Source organism: Rhinoderma darwinii, chromosome 1, assembly GCF_050947455.1.
Source record: "Rhinoderma darwinii isolate aRhiDar2 chromosome 1, aRhiDar2.hap1, whole genome shotgun sequence".
NCBI classification, from domain to species: Eukaryota; Metazoa; Chordata; class Amphibia; order Anura; family Rhinodermatidae; genus Rhinoderma; species Rhinoderma darwinii.
The window spans coordinates 633,581,482-633,605,920 of record NC_134687.1 but is presented as its reverse complement, the minus strand read 5'-3'; the positions used below and the strand labels follow the sequence as shown (position 1 = coordinate 633,605,920).

Genomic DNA, 24,439 nt, shown 5'->3' with positions numbered 1-24,439 from the left:
AGAAATAAGTATTTGATCCCTTTGGCAAACAAGACTTAATACTTGGTGGCAAAACCCTTGTTGGCAAGCACAGCAGTCAGCCGTTTTTTGTAGTTTATGATGAGGTTTGCACACATGTTAGATGGAATTTTGGCCCACTCCTCTTTGAAGATCATCTGTAAATCATTAAGATTTCGAGGCTGTCGCTTGGCAACTCGGATCTTCAGCTCCCTCCATAAGTTTTTGATGGGATTAAGGTCTGGAGACTGGCTAGGCCACTCCATGACCTTAATGTGCTTCTTTATGAGCCACTCCTTTGTTGCCTTGGCTGTATGTTTTGGGTCATTGTCGTGCTGGAAGACCAAGCCACGAGCCATTTTTCATGTCCTGGTGGAGGGAAGGAGGTTGTCACTCAGGATTTGACGGTACATGGCTCCATCCATTCTCCCATTGATGCGGTGAAGTAGTCCTGTGCCCTTAGCAGAGAAACACCCCCAAAACATAATGTTTCCACCTCCATGCTTGACAGTGGGGAGGGTGTTCTTTGGGTCATAGGCAGCATTTCTCTTCCTCCAAACACGGCGAGTTGAGTTAATACCAAAGAGCTCAATTTTAGTCTCATCTGACCACAGCACCTTCTCCCAATCACTCTCAGAATCACCTAGATGTTCATTTGCAAACTTCAGACGGGCCTGTACATGTGCCTTCTTGAGCAGGGGGACCTTGCGGGCACTGAAGGATTTTAATCCATTACGGCGTAATGTGTTACCAATGGTTTTCTTGGTGACTGTGGTCCCAGCTGCCTTGAGATCATTAACAAGTTCCCCCCGTGTAGTTTCCTCAGGATCAAGGATACCCCACGACGTGAGATTTTGCATGGAGCCCCAGATCATTTTGTATGTCTTCCATTTTCTTACTATTGCACCAACAGTTGTCTCCTTCTCACCCAGCGTCTTACTTATGGTTTTGTAGCCCATTCCAGCCTTGTGCAAGTCTATGATCTTGTCCCTGACTGCCTTAGAAAGCTCTTTGGTCTTGCCCATGTTGTAGAGGTTAGAGTCAGACTGATTAATTGAGTCTGTGGACAGGAGTCTTTTATACAGGTGACCATGTAAGACGGCTGTCTTTAATGCAGGCACCAAGTTGATTTGGAGCGTGTAACTGGTCTGGAGGAGGCTGAACTCTTAATGGTTGGTAGGGGATCAAATACTTATTTCTCTGTGCACAATGCAAATAAATATATATAATTTTGACTATGTGATTTTCTTTATTTTTTTTAATATAATCTATCTCTCACTGGTAAAATTAACCTAGCCTAAAAATTCTAGACTGTTCATGTCTTTGACAGTGGGCAGACTTACAAAATCAGCAAGGGATCAAATACTTATTTCCTTCACTGTAGATACTACTCCCATCGTTTCATCATCACATGTAAACCATCTATTCCGTCACTGTGTGTTTCCTACAGATGGATCCAGTAGGAGATATCCTCCAGAGAAATGTCCCAGTCCTCTGTATTCCCAGGAGTGTCCAGAGGAAAGTCACAATGTCCCAGAGAATCATCAGGTAGATGAGGCTGAGTCCTATACCAGATCTACACTGCATTCGGGAAGTCTTCATTTTCCTTTTCAATTATTTCATATTTTGTTATGTTGAGGCCTTCTGCTAAAATGGAAAAAAAATTCACGTTTCCCCCCATCATTTGCACTCAATACCCCATAATGACAAAGTGAAAGCAGAATTTTAGAAAGGTTTGCAAACTTATTAAACATGAAAAACTCAAATTTCACCTGGACAGAAGTGGTCAGACCCTTTGCTATGACCCTTGAGATTTAGCTCTGGAGGCCTTCCATTTCTCTAGATCATGTTTGAAATGTTTCTACGTCTTGATTGGTGTCCACCTGTGGTAAATTCATTTGATTGGACATGATTTGGAAATACACACCCCTGTCTATATAAGGTCTCATAGCTGACAATGCATATCAGAGCAAAAACCAAGCCATGAGGAGGAAAGAACTGCCTGTAGAGCTCAGAGACAGGATTGTGTGGAGGCACAGATCTGAAGAAGGGTACAAAAAATTTTTTGCGTCACTGAAATAGCCAGGAGCACAGTGACCTCCATAATTCTTAACTGGAAGAAGTTTGGAACAACCAGGACTCTTCCTAGAGCTTGCCACCCTACCAAACAAAAAAATCGGAGGAGAAGGGCCTTGGTAAGTGAAGTGACCAAGAACCCAATAGTCACTCTAGCTGAGCTCCAAAGATCCTGTGTGCAGATGGGAGAAACTTCCAGAAGGTTAACCCTCACTGCAGCACTCCACCAATCTGGGCTTTATGGCAGAGTGGTCAGAAACCGGTTTCTCCTCAGTAAAAACACATGACCGCCCGTCTGGAGTTTGTATAAAAAGCACCTAAAGCACTCTGACTGTGAGAAACAAGATTCTGTGGTCTGATGAAACCAAGATTGAACTTTTTGGCCTCAATTCTAAGCATCTTGTCTGGAGGAAACCAGGCGCTGCCGACCACCGACCCAATACCATCCCTACAGTGAAGCGTGGTGGTGGCAGCATCATGCTGTGGGGGTGTTTATCAGCGGCTGGGACAGGGAGACTGGTCAGGTTTGAGGGAAAAATGAATGGATCAAAGTACAGGGATATTCTTAATGAAAACCTGATCCAGAGTGCTCTGGGCCGAAGGTTCACCTTCCAACAAGACAATGACCCTAAGCACACAGCAAAGACAACAGAGGAGTGACTTACGGACTCTGTGAATGTCCTTGAGTGGCCCAGCCAGAGCCCTGACTTAAACCCAATTGAACATCTCTGGAGAAACATGAAAATGGCTGTCCACCAATGGTCCCCATCTATCCTGACAGAGCTTGAGACGATCTGCAGTGAAGGATGGCAGAAAATCTCCAAATCCAGGTGTGGAAACTTTGTGGCATCATACCCAAGAAGACTGGAGGCTGTTATCGCTGCCAATAGGTTTTTCAACAAAGTCCTGAGTAAAGGGTCTGAATACTTACATATTTTAGTATTTTCCTTTTCAATAAATTGGCAAAGATTACTAACTTTTTGTCTTCACTTTGTCATGGGGTATGGAGTGCAGAATAATGGGGGGAAAACTTGAATTTTTATAGAACAAAATGTGAAAAAATTCAAAGAGACTAATGACTTAAGGGGGTGTGGAGGTTTTTTTAGTCCTGCGGTCATAGATGTGGTCATAGATTTTGGCGGTTTCTTATGTTGATCTGTTAGATTCTTCGCGCACTCTGCTGTATTATACTGAATTGTTACATATGTGAAATCAGGGGGAAGATCTGACTAATATTAAAGTGGAGGATGAAGCAGAAGAGTGGGTGAGGGGCGATCCACCGTGTAAGAGTGAAGTGGAGGAGGAAATTCCAGGAGGTGTTACCACAGGTAAGTAATAATGAATTTAGAAAGTGAATTGGAAGGTTTGTTAAGGTGAGGTTCCTCCTTAGTTCTACATTACAGTAACACTTCAGACAATGTGTTATACATAGTGCAGGACCTGCGGGAGCTGTGACTACACATAGAAGTTCTCTACAAGGTGTTCTATCAATCCGGTCATGCACTAGGCTTAGTATCAATCTTTTGGGGGGGGGGGGGGGGTTGTTGAACTGCGATTAACAGCTGCACTATCAGCCGGGATCTGAGAGAACTTGGTTTAACCACTTAAGCCACACAATCAATGCCGATACGGGCTCACTTTCACACTTCCAGCCTTGATACTATAAGGCCTTGCGTATATGCGCTGCGTGAAACTCACGACATGTCCTATACTTGGCCGTGTTTTGCGCTGCACGCACCCATTGAAGTCAATGGATGCGTGCAAATCGCGCTCGGCACGGGGAAGCACTTCCGGGTGATGCGCGCTACAGTAGTAAAAACTATGAATAAAAAACAGAAACGCACCACGTGCTCTTCTGTTTGTAAACATAAAAACAGAGTGTCATCATGATGCCGGCTGAGCGAAAATCACGCAACCGCGCACCATATGCTGATGACACAACGTTTTTTTGCGCGCACCAAAACACACACGCTCGTGTGAATCCGGCCTAAGACTGATTAATTTCTCCTGAATCTCATGGACTAACAAAAGCCCAAAGACATGCACACCTTGTTCCAAATTATTATGCAAGTTAAATATGATTTAGGATTTCAAGTTAAATTATAATTTTGTTTTTGTTTATTTAAATAAAGTTTTTGTTTGTTTTCATTCTCATATGCTTTTTAGATGTTTGGTATCAATCTCAAACCGATTTGTTAATTTGGCAGGTGATCTTTATTGAAGGAAAAGTCAGGGCCCTTTTACACCGGCCAATTATCGTGCAAACGAGCGTTCACAGAACGGTCATTGCCGATAATTGCCCCATGTAAACAGGGCAATGATCAGCCGATGAATGGGCAAACACTCGTGATTGGCTGATTGCATAGTTTTAAATGCCTTCAATATTATCGTTGTCGTAGCACATCTCCCTGTGTAAATAGGGAGATGTGGTGCCAACATGATAGAAATGTTACTACGATCGCTCGTCCCCGTACTAGCTCCTTGTGAAAGGAGCAAATGAGCGCAGATCAAGGAGCTATCTCGTTGATGGGCGCTCGTTTACATAGCCCAGGTCGAGCCGTGTAAAAGTTCCCTTACTTAAAGAGATCGTTCCATATTATTAGGCAAGTTACAGTTCTCATGCAATATGAGGAGGAAGAAAGACCTTTCTGAAGATGAAAAGCGTGAAATAGTTCAATGTCCTGCAAAAGGCATGAAAACAATTTGATATTTCTCAAACTGAAGAGAGATCATTGAACTGTGAAAAGATATGTGACTGATTCCGATCAGAGGTCAATATGACCTGATAAAGGCCTAGTAAAGAAAGTTTCTGTGAGACAAATAAATTGCATTAAAAGGGTACCTGTAAAAATGCCACTGTTGAGCAGCAAACAGGCGTTTGAAGCCGCTTGTGTGTCACGAAGGGTCTGTGGACTCACTGGGCCATACTGCCTTGGCGGTAAGGCAGCTGGCCAACAGGGCGCAGGTCACAGTCTATGGTATATAGGGTACCTGTGGCAGCACGGACAGTAGCTTGGCAGGAACGAAGCAGCGGGTGGACGTCAGGCGTGGAGAAGCAGGCAAGCGTGGTATCCAGCACAGCACGACTATAGCAAGCACGGCACTAGATCGGGGTACAGGAACAGGAACACTGGGAGCAGAAAACCCTAGGGGACCATTTGCATAGACAGACTAAGGGATACACAACAATTCTCAGGCATAGAACTAGGGGGGCTGGACCCCTCTTATAGTCCAGGGTACTCACGGGTCAAAGTTCGTCCATCCATTCCGGATGGGATCCGGCAGAGGTGAGTGGACGCGAGCGCTGGCGTCTCCTGAGGAGGAGGCTGGGGCCAGCGCTTGCCGACTCGTGGCTGCAGCTGTCAGGGGAAGGTTGGAGCTGACAGCCCGCAGCCACGGACATTACATGATGTCTCCGGAGTGTCACAACCTCTCGATGTAGGATCCTCCACAGGCTGGCAGTTGTGCCTAAACCTGTAGTTAGGCCACCCCTAAACAAAGCTCACAAAGAGAAGCGTTTGTATTACGCCCAGAAATACATGAAGACTAATTTTCAAACTGTTTTATTTACCGATGAACGGTGCTACAGTGGATGGTCCTGATGGATGGAGTTCTGGATAGCTGGTGAAAGGCAACTCTGTTCCAACAAGATTGCGACGTCAGCAAGGAGGTGGCGGAGTGATCATTTGGGCTGGAATATTGGGAAGTGAAATGGTAGGTCCCTTTAGGATCCCTGAGGGTGTCAAAATGAGCTCTGAATGATATGTGGTGGAGTTCCTAACTGAGCATTTTCTGCCATGGTATAAAAAGAAGAATCGTGCTTTCCAAAATAAAATCATTTTTATGCAATACAATGCACCATCCCATGCTGTAAAAAAACACCATTGAGGCACCATGCACACGACCGTAATGCGGCCAGTTCTATAGGCCGCGGACGCCTTTCCCTATCGCTACGGATAGGTGTCCGTGCCGTAAATTATGGAGCAGGTCCTACTTTTAGTTTTTTTTACGGGCCACGCTCCCTTAATTTGTATCAGAGCACGGCCCGAAAATGCGGTCAGCGACCGGCCATGCCCTCAATCGCGGGCCGTGATTACGGGCACGGCCGTGTGCATGAGGCCTAACTCCTTGGTTGCTATGGTCATAAAAAGAGAAAAAAAATCATGGTTTGGCCACCATCATCTACTGACCTCAATCCTATTGAGAACCTGAGAAGCATCCTTGAAAGAAAGATCTATCAGCGTGGCCATCGATATACCTCAAAACAGCACCTCGGAAGGCAATACTGGCATCCACAACGGTAATACGAGCAGAAGCTATACGTGGACTTACAAGTTCAATAAATAGCATAGTTCTTAAAGGCCTCTCAAGTGGGTTCCTATATGAATGTGTAAGTATAGTATTTTGGATTTTACTTACGTTTATTTAATGGAAAATTATCTGTCCATGCAGCAAATAACAGATTTCTGTTTGAAATTATATGAATCTCATTGTGTTCCATTGAATGTTTTCTAAAACTGCATTGTGCATAATAGTTTGGAACAACCTATTTTGTGTGTTCTTTTCAAAAAAGGCAATATTAAGTTTTGGATTTTATATGCATAAAATTCCACAACTTGTTCACGTAGACTAAACGTCCCTTACTGGCACAAACGAGTGATGGGACACCTCACTGCAATGGCCGGGATCCGAGAGGACTCGCCGTTTAACCACTTCGATTCCGCTGCAATCTTTCTGCTCCTGTAAATCACATAATACACTGCAGTACATAAGTATTGTACGAGCAAGCAAACATTTGACTGTTTGACTCCCCTGGGGATCTAAAAAAAAAGACAAACATTTTTAATAATGTACAAAAGAAATTAAAAGTTAAACTTATATTTTCCCATTTTTTACCTAAGGTACTGGGGCCGTTCACATATTTACGGCGTCCGCTTCAGTTTACCTCCAGCGTGTTGAAGAAAATCCGGAGGCAAACCGATGCTAGAACGGATCCCATAGTTTTCTGTGGGATCTGTTCTGGCACGAAGGACATCAGTTGTGGCGCCGGACCTCCCTGGGAGCCGGATCTAAAAACTTTACATGCAGCGTTTTTGGTTCCGGCTCCCAGGGAGGTCCGGCGTCGTATCTTATCTATTTTAATGTTGGCTGAATGAACGCCGGGTGCTGCCGAATCCACCTTCCGGCAGCACCCGGCGGGAAGGTGGATGTGAGCTAGGAGCGGAATCCCCTGTCGTAGCATTGCCGGGGATTCCGCTCCAGGCAGAGACCCTGACGACTACCCTCCCACCCAGGGCCGACCTTAGGGTTGTGTGACCTGTGCCATTGCACATGGTGCATCACCCCAGCAGGTGGAAGGGGGCGCTGTGCTGGCTCCATTCACCTGCTTGTTTCAGAAGCGCCCGGGCCCAGCGCCTTTCCGCCTGGCCGCTTCTTCACTCAGTGGCATCGCTGCCTCTGTAGCGGCTGCTAGCGGCGACAGGGGGCGTGAGGGCGCCCGTCGGGATGGGGGACGGGACCCACCGTAGCTGTCGGTGCCGCTAGCAGCAGTTGCTACGGCGGTAGCGATGCCACTATAGCAGAGAGGTATCTCCCTGCTCTGCTATCTACTAGCGCCACTGTAGCTCCCTGAAGGAGCGGAACCCCCGTGGACCGTGACATCAGGGGCAACTCCTGAAGCGGAATCCCCATACACAGCATTGCCAACGCTGTGACCAGGGATTCCACTCCAAGATAAGTCAGTGACGTCACTGTCCATAAATGGACACAGACGACAGGGGCTTCTCCTGGAGTGGAATCCCCGGTCACAGCGTTGACAACGCTGTGTCTGTGGATTCCGCTTCAGGAGTTGCCCCTGATGTGACTGTCCATATATGGAAAGAGACCTGAAGGGGAGTGCTCCAGGAGCGGAATCCCCAGACAAAGGGGGATTTCGCTCCTTCAGGGAGCTACAGTGGGGCTATCTACATGGGGGCTGTGGGCTGTGTGGCAATACCTACAAGGGGGCTGTGGGCTGTGTGGCAATACCTTCAAGCGGACTGTGGGCTGTGTGGCGCTACCTACAAGTGGGCTGTGTGGCGCTACCAACAAGGGGGCTGTGTTGTGTGGCGCTACCTACAAGTGGGATCTGTGGCGCTACCTTCAAGCGGACTGTGGGCTGTGTGGCGCTACCTACAAGTGGGCTGTGTGGCGCTACCTACAAGTGGGCTGTGTGGCGCTACCTACAAGGGGGCTGTGTGGCGCTACCAACAAGGGGGCTGTGTTGTGTGGCGCTACCTACAAGAGGGCTGTGTGGCGCTACCTACAAGTGGGCTGTGTGGCGCTTCCTACAAGGGGGCTGTGTGGCGCTTCCTACAGGGGGGCTGTGTGGCGCTACCTACAGGGGGGCTGTGTGACATTATCTACAGGGGGTACTGTGGCATTATCTACAGGGTGTGTGGCACTATATACAGGAGGGGTGGCACTATCAACAGAGAGCACTGCGGTATTTACAGGGGGTGTGGCATTATCTACAGGGGGTGTGGCACTATCTACAGAGGGCACTGCGGTATTATCTACAGGGAGTGTGTGGCACTATATACAGAGGCACATTTTCAGAGCCTATACTACCATTTTGTGGACCAATATGGTAAAAACTGATGTTAAAAACGGATGGTAAAAACTGATGACAACTAACGATAACTGATGGTTTTGTAGTAGAAATCATGAAAAAGCCTCATGGCAACTGATACGTTTTTGCATCCGTTGTAATCACTTGAGAGACAAAAAACCTATTATTTAACCTGCCGGATGAACGTCGTAGGAAAAAAAATCACGACAGAATTGTTTTTTTTTTTTTTGTAACTTGGATCCCCCCCCCAAAAAAGGGGTTAAAAAGTCATTTGTATTGTAAAACGGTAGCAATAAAAACCATACCTCAACCTGCAGAAGACAAGCCCTCATACCGCCTTATCGACAGAATATTAAAAAAGTTACAGGTCTCAGAATATGGCGACACAATATAATATATTTTTAATAGGTTTTTTTTCTTTGTAAAAGTACTACATAGTTACATAGTTAGTACGGCTGAAAAAAGACACATGTCCATCAAGTTCAACCAAGGGACGGGAAAAGGGAAGGAAAAATTTCTACACATAGGAGCTAATATTTTTTTGTTCTAGGAAATTATCTAACCCTTTTTTAAAGCCATCTACTGTCCCTGCTGTGACCAGCTCCTGCGGTAGGCTATTCCATAGATTCACAGTTCTCACGGTAAAGAAGCCTTGTCGCCTCTGCAGCTTGAACCTTTTTTTTCTCCAGACGGAGGGAGTGCCCACTTGTTTTTTGAGGGGGTTTTACAAGGAACAGGATTTCACCATATTTTTTGTATGTGCCATTAATATATTTATATCAGTTAATCATGTCCCCCCTTAGTCGTCTTTTTTCAAGGCTAAATAGGTTTAATTCTTTCAATCTTTCCTCATAACTTAAATTCTCCATGCCCCTAATTAGCTTCGTTGCTCTTCTTTGTATTTTTTCCAACTCCAGGGCATCCTTTCTATGAACTGGAGCCCAGAACTGAACTGCATATTCTAGATGAGGCCTCACTAATGCTTTGTAAAGTGGCAATATTACATCCCTGTCCCGTGAGTCCATGCCTCTTTTAATACACGACAATATCCTGCTGGCCTTTGAAGCAGCTGATTGACACTGCATGCTGTTACTGAGTTTATGATTTATAAGGACACCCAGATCCTTCTCAACAAGTGAATCAGCCAGTGTAGCTCCCCCTAGGACATATGATGCATGCAGGTTGTTGGTACCCAGATGCATAACTTTACATTTATCTACATTAAACTTCATCTGCCAAGTGGACGCCCAAACACTTAGTTTGTTTAAATCTGCCTGCAATTCATGAACATCTTCCATAGACTGAACTATATTACATAGCTTGGTGCCATCTGCAAAAATAGAAATAGTGCTATTAATCCCATTCTCTATATCATTAATAAATAAGTTGAATAATAGTGGTCCCAGCACTGAACCCTGGGGTACACCACTTATTACCGGGGACCATTCAGAGTAGGAATCATTGACCACAACTCTCTGGATACGGTCCTTGAGCCAATTCTCAATCCAATTACAAACTATACTTTCTAAACCTATAGTCCTTAATTTACCCATTAGGCGTCTATGGGGGACAGTGTCAAATGCCTTTGCAAAGTCCAAAAACACTAAATCCACAGCGGCCCCTCTGTCTAGACTTCTGCTCACCTCTTCATAAAAACAGATTAGGTTAGTTTGACAACTTCTGTCCTTAGTAAAACCGTGCTGGCTGTCACTTATAATACTATTTATTGTCACATAATCCTGTATATAGTCCCTCAATAGCCCCTCAAACATTTTCCCCACGATGGATGTTAAGCTTACTGGTCTATAATTACCCGGGGAAGACCTAGAGCCCTTTTTGAAAATAGGCACCACATTTGCGCTGCGCCAGTCCCTTGGCACTATACCAGTCACTAGAGATTCTCTGAATATTATGAAAAGGGGGACAGAAATAACTGAACTAAGCTCTTTAAGAATTCTAGGGTGTAACCCATCTGGTCCCGGGGCCTTGTTCACATTTATTTTATTTAATTTAGCTTGGACCATCTCTACATTCATCCAATTCAGTATATCAACGGATATATTAACAGCACTGGCAACGGCTACATCAGCTGCTCTTTCTTCTGTTGTGTACACAGAGCTAAAGAACCCATTTAGTAACTCTGCCTTCTCTTGATCCCCTGTGATCAACTCCCCATTACCATTATCTAGGGGTCCTACATGTTCAGACATTGGCTTTTTAGCATTTATATACATGAAGAATTTTTTGGGATTTGTTTTACTATCCTTGGCCACCTGCCTTTCATTTTGTATTTTTGCTAATTTTATTACATTTTTACACCACCACCTTTCCTATTTGTCCTGTCTTTCCGAAAAAGTGTAAAACCCTGTAGATTTACAGCCCAGTCATGTGAAGAGTCCAGCCATGTTTCAGCAACACCAACTATATCTATATTTTCTTCCAGTATCAAGGCCTCCAGCTCCCCCATTTTGCTTGCTAGACTTCTGGCATTTGTGAACATACACTTTAACTTGCCTGTCAGTTTTTCACTTTTATTATCAGAAATGTGATTTGACATTAATCGGTCCTTTTTATTTACACTGATGTTTTGTAACGAAAGGATCTCCTTATCTTGTTGTCTAGTCCTCTCCCCACATTCTGTTTCTCCCCCCACCAATATAGTCTGACCCCTCTCTAACCTGGCTACCCCTTTTTTTTCTACATTGACCTCCCTCCTCAGCCCTAGTTTAAATACTCCGCCACCCCAGCTAGAATTCTCTCCCCCAGCACAGCGGACCCCCTTCCATTTAGGTGCAAATCATCTGCAGAATACAGTTTGTACATCATAAAAAACTTTAGCGATTTTGGTTTTACCATAATCTTATTGACCCGCAGAATAAAGTTTAATATTTGCTTTTACCACACGGTAAACGCCGTAACAACATAGCACAAAAAAACAATGGAAGAATTGCTGTTTCTTTTCCCATTCCACTTCACAACGTCGTTGTCTTTTATTTTCTCGGTACGTTATATATTACGGAAAAGAGGACATTAACTCGTTAGTGACCGCCTCATAGTGTTTTTGCGGCGGCCACTAATGAGCTTTATTCCGATGCATAGGCCTTTTTACGGCTGGGGGCATCCCTTCTTGAACAGGTGAGATCGATATCCGTATCGATCTCACCTGTTTAACCCCTCAGATGCGGCGCTCAATAGCGAGCGCCGCATCTGAGTGGTTTGGGAGAGAGGGAGCTCCCTCTCATCCCACCGGCACCCGACGATAAGATTCGCCGAGTGTAGGTGTCTTCTATGGAATACTTCTACAGAAGTGTGGCGAAATTGCATTTTTTTTCCTATTCCACCCCCAAAAAAAGTTCATAAAAGTTAATCAATAAATTCTATGTACCCCAAAATGGCGCTTTTAAAAATTACAACTTGTCCCGCAAAAACAGACCTTATACATCTATGTAGATGCAAAAATATAAAAGTTCTAGCTCTTTGAATGAGACGATGGAAAAACGTAGGCTGGTCATTAAGGGGTTAAAAACTACAACTCGTCCTGCAAAAAATAAGCCCTCCTACAGCTACTTCGACTGAAAAATAAAAAAGGTTATACCACCCAAAATAGTTACTAGTTCACATTTCCCATATGTCTACTTTAGATTGGTATCATTTTTTGAACATTCTTTTATTTTTCTTGGACGTTACAAGGCTTAGAACATAAACAGCACTTTCTCATATTTTTAAGAAAATTTCAAAAGCCTTTTTTTTAAGATACCTGTTCAGTTCCAAAGTGGCTTTGAGGTGCCTATGTATTAGAAAACCCCATAAAACACCCCATTTTTAAAACTAGACCCCTCAAAGTATTCAAAACAGCATTTAGAAAGTTTATTTAACCCTTCAGGCATGTCACAGAAATTAGAGCAAACTAGAGGTGACATTTGCAAATTACATTTTTCGTGCTGAATTTCAATTGTATTACATTTTTTTCTGTAACACAGAAGGTTTTACCAGAGAAACACTACTAAATATGTATTGTACAGATTCTGCAGTTTTTAGAAATGTCCCACATGTGGCTCTGGTGCGCTCGTGGACTAAAACACAAGCCCTAGAAGCAAAGAAGCACCTAGTGCATTTGAGGCCTCTTTTTTATTAGAATTTATTTTAGGCAGCATGCCAGGTTTGAAGAGGTGTTGACAGTAGGAATCCCCCAAAAGTGACCCCATTTCGGAAACTACACCCCTCAAGGAATAAATTTATGTTTGTTACAATTTTTACACCACACGTATTTGAATTGGGCTGTGAAATTTAAAAAAATGACATTTTTTCCAATAAGATGTCATTTTTCATCAAAATGTCTTATTTTCACATGGAAAAAATTGTTGCCCAATTTCTCCTGAGTGCAACAATACCCCATTTGTGGTGATAAACTGCCGTTTGGGCCCATGGGAGGGCTCAGAAAGGAAGGAGCGCTATTTGTTCTTTGGCGTCCAGATTTTGCTGGATTGCTTTTCGGGTGCCATGTCGCATTTGCAGAGCCACAGCGTTATCAAAGCAATGGAAACCCACCAGAAGTGACCCCATTTTGGAAAGTACACCCCTCAAGGAATGCATTTATGGGTAGCTGACGATTTAGACCCCATAGTTTCTTCACAGAACTTATTTGAATTGGGCTGGGAATTAAAAAAATTATAATTTTTTCCAATAATATGTAGTTTTGGCTGAAAATTTCTTATTTTCACAAGAAATAAAATACCCTATTTTGTTGCCCAATTTGTCCTGAGTGCGGCAATACCCCATTTGTGGTGATAAACTGCCGTTTGGGCCCATGGGAGGGCTCAGAAGGAAAGGACCACCATTTGGCCTACTGGAGATTTTCTGGTGCGAAGTCATGTATGCAGAAGCCCCTGACGTACCAGTACAGTTGTAACCCCCAAGAAGTGACCCCGTTTTAAAAACGACACCCTTAAGGCATTCATCTAGAGGTGTAGTGAGCATTTTGACCGGAGACATACACCCCATAAACTGTAATGTGGGTTCTCACGGGTACGGCAATACCCTACATGTGGCTGTTATCAGCTGCCTGGGCACACAGCAGGGCTCAGAAGGGAAAGATGAGGGGGATATGCTGTGCGGAGTACATCAGGGTAAGTAAAATTGGAGTAAATTATAAACCAAGGGATGTATGATAAATTTTGAAGCACTCTTTCATACGGAGCCTTAGTTTTTCGGGACACGTGTCACATTGATCTATTGTGTCCTCCCTTATCCCCCTCTTATAGCAGACTTTGCACCTCTTTTGACTTTTTCCCTTCTTGCCAGTTTGGGGAACTTCTCCTGGAAAGTGTTGCCCTGGTACGATGCGTGTGGCCTCGCTTCCAGAAGTACTGGGTGCCCCCCCCCCCTTCTTGGTCCCTAAAAATTAGTTTCTTGATAACCACCTCTTGAAATTCCAGGAACGTTCCCCTCTGGCCTGCACATCGACGTAGCATGTACGCATTGTACAATGCCATCTGTATGATGTGCACGGCCAGCTTCTTATACCACACCGCATGGCGCTGTAGGGCTTCAGGACTTGATCTGACAAGTCCACCCCTCCCATGTACCTATTGTAGTCCAGGATGCAATCTGGTTTGGGGGTCTCTGTACTGGTACCTCGTACAGGTACATGGGTACTGGTGTGACCATGTATTGTTGTCAATACAAGGACATATCTCTTGTACTTGACACACAATATGTTGTTGCTAGATTGTGCCCTGCTATCACCCCTTCTTGTTTGCCCAAGCAGAGTCTTAGGGAGGCCTCTCAGATTTCTTCTAGCAGTGCCGCATGCCGCAGGACTTCTGGAAGCGAGGCACGTGAAGAGTGGGACGCTGGTATCAAAATTATCCAGGTAGAGGTGGTAACCCTGGTCCAGCAGTGGGTGCACCAAATCCCACACAATTTTTGCATTAACTCCCAGTAAGGGTGGGCCTTTTGGGGGCTGAATACTGCTGTCCTTCCCTTCATATATCCTAAATTTGTAGGTATACCCTGATGCACTCTCGCACACCTTCTACATCTTCACGCCATACCTTGCCCTCTTACCCGGCAGGTACTGGCGGAATTGAAGCCTCCCTTTAAAATGTACCAAGGAATCATCAATAGAAATACAATTCTTGGAGGTGTATGCTTGGGAAAACCGGGCACTGAAACGGTCTAATAGGGGTCTCCGTTTATACAAACTGTCAAAACTGGGGTCATCTCGGAGCAGGAGCTGCTCATTAGGAGAAGTGAAGTATTGCCTAATTTATTTATTTTTTTAGGTTCCAGTTCAGTTCTGAAGTTGCTTTGAGGGGCCTATATATTAGACACCCCTATAAAACACCACATTTTAGAAACTAGACCCCTCAAAGTATTCACAACAGCATATAGAAAGTTTATTAACCCTTTAGGTGTTTCACTGGAATTTAGAGCAAAGTAGTGGTGAAATTTACATATTTATTTTTGTCAGAAAATCCTTTTTTATACATTTTTTTTTTTCTATAACACAAAAGGTTTTACCCGAGAAACGAAACTCATTATTTATTGCCCAGATTCTGCAGTTTTGAGAATTATCCCACATGTGGAACTAGTGCGGTAATGCACTGGCCTCCGAGGCAAAGGAGCACGTAGTGGATTTTGAGGCCTCTTTTTTTTATTAGGCACCATGTCTGGCTTGAAGAGGTCTTAACCCCCCCAAAAGTGACCCCATTTTGGAAACTAAGAACAATTAAAATGAACTAAAAACAATACACATTTTGATGTGTAAGAGGACCAAAAGAGAGGCGCTACTGTTAGGTCCTCTTACACATGAAAATGTGTATTGTTTTTAGTTCATTTTAATTGTTCTCATTTACTGCGGTAACCTTCTCCTACAGATTTTGGAAACTAGACTCCTTGAGGAATTCATTGTAGTTTTCATGGGGTGCATGCGACTTTTTGATCAGCTTTTATTCTATTTTTAAGTGGCGTGGTGACTAAAAAACAGCAATTCTACTGTTGTTTTTCTTCTATTTTTTTTACAGCGTTCACCGTGCGCTATAAATGACATTCACTTTATTCTGCGGGGCGATACGATTACGGCGATACCATATGTTTATAGTTTTTTTTATGTCTTATGGCGTTTGCACAATAAAAATACTTATAAAAAATCATTTACTTTTTGTGTTGCCATATTCTAAGAGCCAGAACTTTTTATTTTTCCATCAAGAAATCCGTGCGAGGACTTATTTTTTGCGTAACGAACTGTAGTTTCGATCAGCGCCATTTTTAGGTGCAAGCGACTTTTTGATCTCTTTTTATTCCATTTTTTGGGAGGTGAAGTGACCAAACAATTGTGATTGTAGTACGGTTTATTATTATTTTCTTTTACGGCGTTTACCGTGCGGGATAAATAACGAAATAGTTTTGTAGTTCAGGCCGTTACGGAAGCGGCGATACCAATTATGTATAGTTTATTTGTTTATCTGTTTTTATTAATAATAAAGGACTGATAAGGGAAAAGTGGGGATTTTTACTTTTGTTACTTTTAAAACTTTTATTTTCTTATTTTTACACATCTTTTTTTTACTTTATTACTTTGTCCCACTAGGGAACTTGAGGGCAGGAGGCCCTGATCGCAATTCTAATACACTGCACTACATGCGTACTTTGTTAGGACCCACTAGGATTCCGTCAATGGCATAGCCGGTCGCCATTGTTAGGCGTCCGGTTGCCATAGTCACCGTCGCCGGCCGCTATCGTATAGTAGGCCGGCGATGGTAGCTTAACCCCTAAAAAGCCGTGATCCCTATCGAACGTTGCTTTTAAGGGCTTAATCAGTGGGGACACAGCGATCTGTAGGAGCTGCGGCAACTGCTGTACGAGACAGCAGCTGTCACAGCTCCTGTATGTGTCGGGAAGACGGCCGAAACGGCCGTTACTCCCATGTTGTGCTATTAGGTCATGGAGCGCGAAAGATACAGCTACCATGACCTAATAGTATGTCCAGGAGCGGGAAGGGTTAAATTAATATTTTGGGTGATTTTAAACTTTTCTTTTAAAATTGAACTTTTTATTGAATACATTTCTTAGTATTTCCCTCACAGCTTTTTTTTTTTAACTTAGATGTGATGGATATTATTGTGGTCCGGTGTGTTAGAGACGCACAGGACCCACTGTCAGCCGAGACTTCAGTTCAGCTAAACGGACTGAATTGACTCCTAGTGAACGATACAGCTTATAGATTATGTACAGAGGATACATAGATTTTTTTTTTTTACCCTAAATTGGTGTAGAAAACAAAATAAACATAATTGGTATCCTAACGTACGTAAAAGTCTGAACTATTAAAATATAACGTGATGTTGTTCCTACAATGCAGAAGCATCGGTTCTGACTTCTTGCCCGTTTGTTCTTTTTATTGTAAAAATGTAATAAAATATATTGATAGTGAAAGTATCACCTTTATATAGTCCGCTGGGTAACCACCTTAGGACAATAAAATTTACAATGCAGGAATTGCTGTTTTTTTTGCTTCCCCAAACAAATGGAATAAAAAGTGATCAAAGTCTTTTGTGCCCCAAAATGGTATCAATAAAAACGACACCTCGCCGCGCCAAAAACAAGCCCTCACACCGCTACATTGAGAATATAGCGACAAAACAGATTTTGTTTTTTAACAAATATATTTTTTCCCTTGTAAATGTAGGATAACATAAAAAATAAATTTGGTATCGCTGTAATCGTACAGACCTGCAGAATAAAGTGAACATGCAGCATTTACCACACAGGGAACGCCGTTAAAACCAAACCCAAAAAAACAAAAGAATTGCTCGGTTTTTTTTCTTATTCCAACCCTCAAAGAATTCTTTAGCATTTTCCCAGTACATTATATGGTACAATATAAGGTGGCATGAAAATCTACAACTCATCTCTCAAAAATAAGCTGTCGTATGATTATGTCAACAGAAGCATAAAAAGGTTATGGCTCTTGGAATGCGACGACGATGGAAAAACTAAAATGAAAGAGAAAATTGGCTCCGTGTCCTGGGGTTTAAGATGCGTTAAAAGTGGGTTGTTCACTATAGGTGAGAATTTGGCTGAGTGGATGTCATATTCCGTCTAGTGCATCAACCAGTATCGACACAAACCATCAAAAGGCGTTTGTACGACACTGGACTACGAGCCAGACGTCCAGCTACAGGTGTTCCATTGACCACACTCCACCGCTTTCGAAGGCTATCGTGGTGCACAGCAAGACTGGAATGGAGGTCTATCCTCTCTAGGGATCAGTTCCGCTTTTATTTCTGATGCAGTGATAGCCAGAGATTGGTCTGGAGACCACGTGGGCAATGCCATGAAGAGGCCTTCACAAGGGAACGTTACACCAGACCTATGGTAGTCTGACCCCTCTAGTCTTCATTTCAGGTACACTTTTCTCGGCGTTACATTGATTTGGTCGTGGAACCATTGGTACTGCCATTTCTCCGAAGTGTCCCAGAAGCAGTTTTTCAACAGGTCGCCAGGCCGCATGTTGCTCATGCTACTGTGAGCCGCCTGTGTGACCTTAAATGTACTACCATGGCCTGCACTGTCTCCGGACTTGTCTCCCATCAAGCACATATGAGAAGTCATTGGTCGGCAATTGCAAAGGGAGCTGCCAGTAGCCAATCTTGATGATTTACATGCCCAAATTCAATCAGCATGTCATACCATTCCATAGGCAACCATTAATAACCTTCTTGATAGCATGCCAAGGCGTGTAAGTGCGTGTATTTCTGCGCGTGGCACTCATACTCCATACTGAATAAATCAAGATGTTTGGAATATTTTCCTTCAATTTTTTTTATGATTTGCATATCTTTAACATGTCTATCGATCCTGTGATTTCCACAATTCCAAAACTTTTCCTTCTTGCTGTTGCAATTTCAATGTTGAGGCGTGTAGTAAATCTTAAGGACAGGTCAAGAATAAAATGCTGGATATTATTGGAGTAGACAACAATGGCGCAGTAACCTTCTCCCAGAACTGGCTGAGCCTTCGGTATACAGTCCCGGTCACCATTATTTGGAGTAGAAAGCGCGCACAGAACTCCAGGTATAAAACCTGTTCCTGGAGGCCTCCCAAGACCTACGTTGGTTAAAATTTTGTGCTCTAAGGGTAGGAACACACTAGGGGTAAACACTGCGGATTTTCCGCAACAAATTGCCGAAAATCGACAGCGTAATACAGTAGCAGCAATGTGGGTGAGATTTCAACAAATGTCATCTCCACACAGTGGAAAAAAAAAGTCCATTAATGATGCGGAATCGCTGCTCTTGTGTTGTGGGTTTTCCCCATTGAATTCAATGGGGTGCTTAAACCTGCAACAAAGTGGTGTGTGTTGCGACACATGCGGCGGAATCGCAGCGATTTCTATGCAAAAATCGCAAGTAAGAAAAATAAAAAAGTTGCCTAGATTTCCCTGCTTCTTCTCCAATCACAGGCTGCAGTGGTCATGAGGCCAGACCGCGCACAGAAGAGAGGGAAGGGATAAGTATGAATGCTTTTTTTAATTTTATTTCCGGCGCTGCTTTCTGCAGCGGAAATTCCGCCCGAAAAAATTCACCACAATATGGTGCGGTTTTTCGGATGGCGTTCACTGCGGTGTACAGGGCGGATACACAGTGCAGCTAAACGTAGCGTATCCGCCCTGAACACGCGGTGTGTGTTCCTACCCTAAAGATCGGGACACAATCCTGAAAAAAGCTAGAGAAAAATTAGACGTCTCTTATAATAATATCCAGATCTCTTTTTTCCTGACTAGTCAAAGTAACTCTGTTACAAAGACAAAGCTTTAGAGAAGTCAAAAAATAACTGATCTTAGGAGGTCTTGCCATACCGGGAAAGTTACATATTGTGTATCAAGAAATGGTAATATTTTTATTCTCATCAAATGAGGAAGTAGCAGAATGAATTTACTTGTATTATCCTGCTCTGATGCAATGCATTTATTTTTGGTTGGCAGTTAGAGGGGGGGGGGGGGGGTTTGGAGTTGTGCAGAAGTTAGAGTTCTGCGGGTTTCTGGAATGAGGGATATACAGATTAAAGGGGGGAATGTGGGGCGATCCTGGCAGGGAGAGGGAGAGTGTGTGTGTGTGTGTGTGTGTGTGTGTGTGTGTTTTTTGGGTTTTTATTAATGATTTTGGATGGAGGTGGGTGTTTCGACCTGGAATGTTAGGGGACTGGAAGATAGATGAAAATGTTTCGCCACGTTTGATCTTCTATCCAGATATCTTCCTGGAATGTTATGCTTTTTAGAAATTCATCTTGCAGGAGGTACATTGTGTTAAAAAAAAATAAAAATTGAGTGGACAGGAATATCATTCCTACCAAACGTCATACTCAATCAATAATGTTCCCATTCATAAAACTGAGTTTTGTGTCTATTACTTTTAGTTCAGATTGTGAAGGATGATATTTTTTTCTGTTTGCAGTTTTGGCATGCGTTGTGCTGGCATTTTTCTATTTCCACTGTATTAATTCAAAGTCATGAATAATTTAATTTATATTAGTTGCCGATTAGGGCAGCTGTTCAGTTATGGTAGCAGAGACTTTAACTGTATAATGGATTTTGATTTGGATAGATTAAAGATGTATTCCCAACACAAAGATTTCTCCCCAGGATATGTCATAAATGTCCGATAGATGTGGGACCCACACCTATCTCTAGAATGGGCTCCCTGAACCCCGTTCTACCTTTTTCGGCTCCCGTTGGTCCGACCAATTCCTGATGAGCTGGTTGGGAGTTACGGAAATAACTGAGCTCACTGAGATTTTGCATGTGTTTTTTTTGGTTTTTTTTTAAAGCCAAAACCAGGAATGGAACCTGAACAGTAGAAGTATATGTAAGTATATATGTGTATATATATATATATATATATATATATATATATATATATATATATATATATATATATATATTTATATATTATAAAAAAGGCCTTATAGCTCTGTTTTCCTGGATCCAATTCTGGTATTGGCTTACAAAATGCAGGCAAAATCTGCAGCAAATCTGCAGTGTGGAAGCCCAGCCTTTAAAGTGAGGGTATGTTCACACGGCGGCGTCCGTAACGGCTGAAATTACGGGGCTGTTTTGAGGAGAAAACAGCACCGTAATTTCAGCCGTAATGGCATGTTGAGGCGCTTTTTGCTGCATCCATTACGGACATGAAATGGAGCTGTTTTTCCATGGAGTCCATGGAAAACGGCTCCATTTACGTCTGAAGAAGTGACAGGCACTTCTTTGACGCGGGCGTCTTTTTTACGCGCCGCCTCTTGACAGCGGCGCGTAAAAAAAATGACCGTCTGCACAGAACATCGTAAAAGACCCATTTTAATGAATGGGCAGATGTTTGCCGACGCTATTGAGCCGCTATTTTGGATGTAGTTCGGGGCAAAAACGCCCGAATTACGTCCGTAAATAGTGTGTGTGAACATACCCTTAGACTGTGGACCTGATTAGATTGTCAAATCTTTGTTCACACGTAGCGGCTACGGCCCCGCGGTTTTGCGAGTAAAACTGCTATTTACCTGCAAATCTGCACGGCCATTTAAAATCAAATTGAAATCTACTCTGTTTTGTGGTAATAGCACTATTTGGCTCAGGTTTTGGTCACTTTAGCCACGCCAGTGTCCGCTATGTGGGAACACAGTCTTACAATATTAAGCTTAGTTGTTGTATTGAAGCACCAAATGTTTGATTGCCTAACAAGGTTGAACTTTTTACATTTTTATCAACTCTAGGCTTATGTAATCAAAGTGGTCACTGTGTGCAGATGAGAATCCTGGACTTTGTATAAGGGTATGTGCACACACACTAATTACGTCCGTAATTGACGGACGTATTTCGGCTGCAAGTACCGGACCGAACACAGTGCAGGGAGCCGGGCTCCTAGTATCATAGTTATATACGATGCTAGGAGTCCCTGCCTCTCTGCAGGACAACTGTCCCGTACTGTAATCATGTTTTCAGTACGGGACAGTAGTTCCACGGAGAGGCAGGGACTCCTAGCATCGTACATAAGTATGATTCTAGGAGCCCGGCTCCCTGCACTGTGTTCGGTCCACTACTTGCGGCCGAAATACGTCCGTCAATTACGGACGTAATTAGTGTGTGTGCACATACCCTAACCCTTAAAAATGTATCAATGAAAAAGCTTTATAAGGCTGGAATTACACATGCAGTTTTTGGTGCAGTTTTTTTTAGCCAATGGCAATAGTTAATTTAACAGGGATGGGAAATATAAAGGAAGGACTTATACTTCTCCTTTTTGCTGATCCACTTCTGGCTTTGGCTAAAAAAAACCTCATCAAATATTGCACTGTTTTAAGCCTAAGGCCAGGATCTCGCACACGGCTTTGATGCAGTCTTTGGCTCTAAAGCCAGAAGTAGATCCAGATGGAAGAAAAGGTACAAATCATGGACTGATGCAGCTCTTTTTTTTTTGTATCCACTTGTGTGTGTGTGTGTGTGTGTGTGTGTGTTTTCCTGGCCTTATAGGAATGTTACAAATTTGTATACATTGTGGTTTAAAAATAAAAAAAAAGGAAAACCCAAAAACTAAATTCATTTTAATCCTAACAGAAAATTCCTGTAAGAACTACGAGGAAAACTTTATGTTCTCGCTTAATTATAAAGTAGAAGATGAAGAAATCATGCAGCACTATTCAGGAGAAAACCTCACTACCTTTCATGTAAATCCAGGACTTCACAGTACAGATCTATCATCTATTTCCCCAAATTATGAGGAACCTTCAACTGACCAATCACAAATTATGACCACAAGTACAGCTGAGAAAGGAGGTAAAAGGTTTCAATGTGGTAAACCGTTTACAAAAAGCTCAGATCGTTTTACACACACAAGTCACACAGGGGAGAAACCATACTCCTGTTCACAATGTAGGAAGTGCTTTACACATAAATCAAATCTTGTTAGACATCAGAGAAGTCACACAGGAGTGATGCCATATTCATGTTCAGAATGTGGGAAATGTTTTATACATAAATCACGTCTTGTTACACATCAGAGAAGTCACACAGGAGAGAAACCATACTCCTGTTTAGATTGTGGGAAATGTTTTATATATAAATCAAATCTTATTAAGCATAGGGGAATTCACACAGGGGAGAAGTTATTTTCATGTTCAGAATGTGGGAAATGTTTTACACAAAAATCGAATCTTGTTAAACATGAGCGAATTCACACAGGAGAGAAGCCATATTCATGTTCAGATTGTGGGAAATGTTTCACAGATAAATCATGTCTTATTACACATGAGAGATGTCACACAGGAGAGAAGCCGTATTCATGTTCAGAATGCGGGAAATTTTTTACAGATAAATCAAATCTTGTTACACATGAAAGAATACACACAGGAGAGAAGCCATATTCATGTTCAGAATGTGGAAAATGTTTTAGAGTTAAATCACATCTTGTTAGACATAAGAGAAGTCACACAGGGGAGAAGATCTATTCATGTTCAGAATGTGGGAAATGTTTTATTACTAAAGCCAAGCTTAGGGATCACCAGAGAAGTCACACAGGAGAGAAGCCATATTCATGTCCAGAATGTGGGAAGTGTTTTACTAATAAATCAAATCTTGTTACACATGAGCGAATTCACACAGGAGAAAAGCCGTATTCATGTTCAGAGTGTGGGAAATGTTTTACACAAAAATCCACTCTTGTTAAACATGAGAGAATTCACACAGGAGAGAAAGCATATCCATGTTCAGAATGTGGGAATTGTTTTATTACTAAAGCCAAGCTTAGGGATCACCAGGGAAGTCATACAGGGGAGAAATAATTTTGATGTTCTTTATGTAGAAAATGTTTTGCAAGAAAATCAAATCTTGAAACTATTTAGAGAATTTACTTAGAGGAGAAAGCAGCATATTCTTGTTTGGAATGTGGGAAATGCTATAAGAGCAGAACAAGTTGTTTTTTTTAACCATCAGGTTATTCACCAACATTAAAACAGCCAATAGGAGAGTTTATTTTTTTGGTTGGATCTGCGAAAAACAACCAAATTATGTTTACCTGTGACCAGTATCCATGGAATAGAAGTATTGTAGATATAAGGAAGAAGAGAAGAGTCTTGGTTACTTAAAAAAAACAATATGGCCGGATTCACACGAGCGTGTTCAGTCCGTGATATACGGTCCGCAGGTCGGCCTCATTTCCCAGACCGAACACAGTGCAGGGAGTTGGGCTCCTAGCATCATCGTTATCTATGGCGCTAGGAGTCTCTGCCTCTCTGCGGAACTACTGTCCCGTACTGAAAACATGTTTTCAGTACGGGACAGTTTTCTCGCAGCGAGTCCTAGCGTCATAGATAACGATGATGCTAGGAGACCAGCTCCATGCTGTGTGCTCAGTCCGGGAAATACTGCCGATATACAGACCGTATATCCCGGACTGAACACGCTCATGTGAATCCGGCCTAAAGCTGAACTGTCACCGCGAACCTTGCTTCTTATTACTGTATTCATAAATTCACCGACAGATAATCCAGTGACCTAGCGGGAAAAAAAATTACGTGGACATCTCCGTATTTGATTTTCATTCAAATTGTATAAATAGATGGAGTTGAACCCAACAACCATAACAATCTAAATATGAAAGACCTGTAAATCTTTCTATTATACTTGTTTCTGTTTATGTTCTACTGATGGACGATACTGATCAAAATATGCAAATGTAAATGAGGCTTTACTGTCTACTACCCTCTTAT

The 24,439-nt window shown here is 42.7% G+C and overlaps 1 protein-coding gene across 1 annotated transcript in view; it reads left to right on the top strand.

The window, feature by feature from the left end:
* The window catches only part of LOC142658596 (uncharacterized), a 44,782-nt gene extending 20,882 nt beyond the window's left edge, over window positions 1–23,900 (top strand). Inside the window, exons 10-12 of the mRNA XM_075834212.1 lie at window positions 1,448–1,545; window positions 3,290–3,401; window positions 22,290–23,900. Coding sequence (XP_075690327.1) covers window positions 1,448–1,545; window positions 3,290–3,401; window positions 22,290–23,512 — 1,433 coding nt within the window. The 3' untranslated portion in view covers window positions 23,513–23,900. The remainder of the gene's footprint in view (window positions 1–1,447; window positions 1,546–3,289; window positions 3,402–22,289) is intronic.
* Window positions 23,901–24,439: the final 539 nt, after the last annotated feature.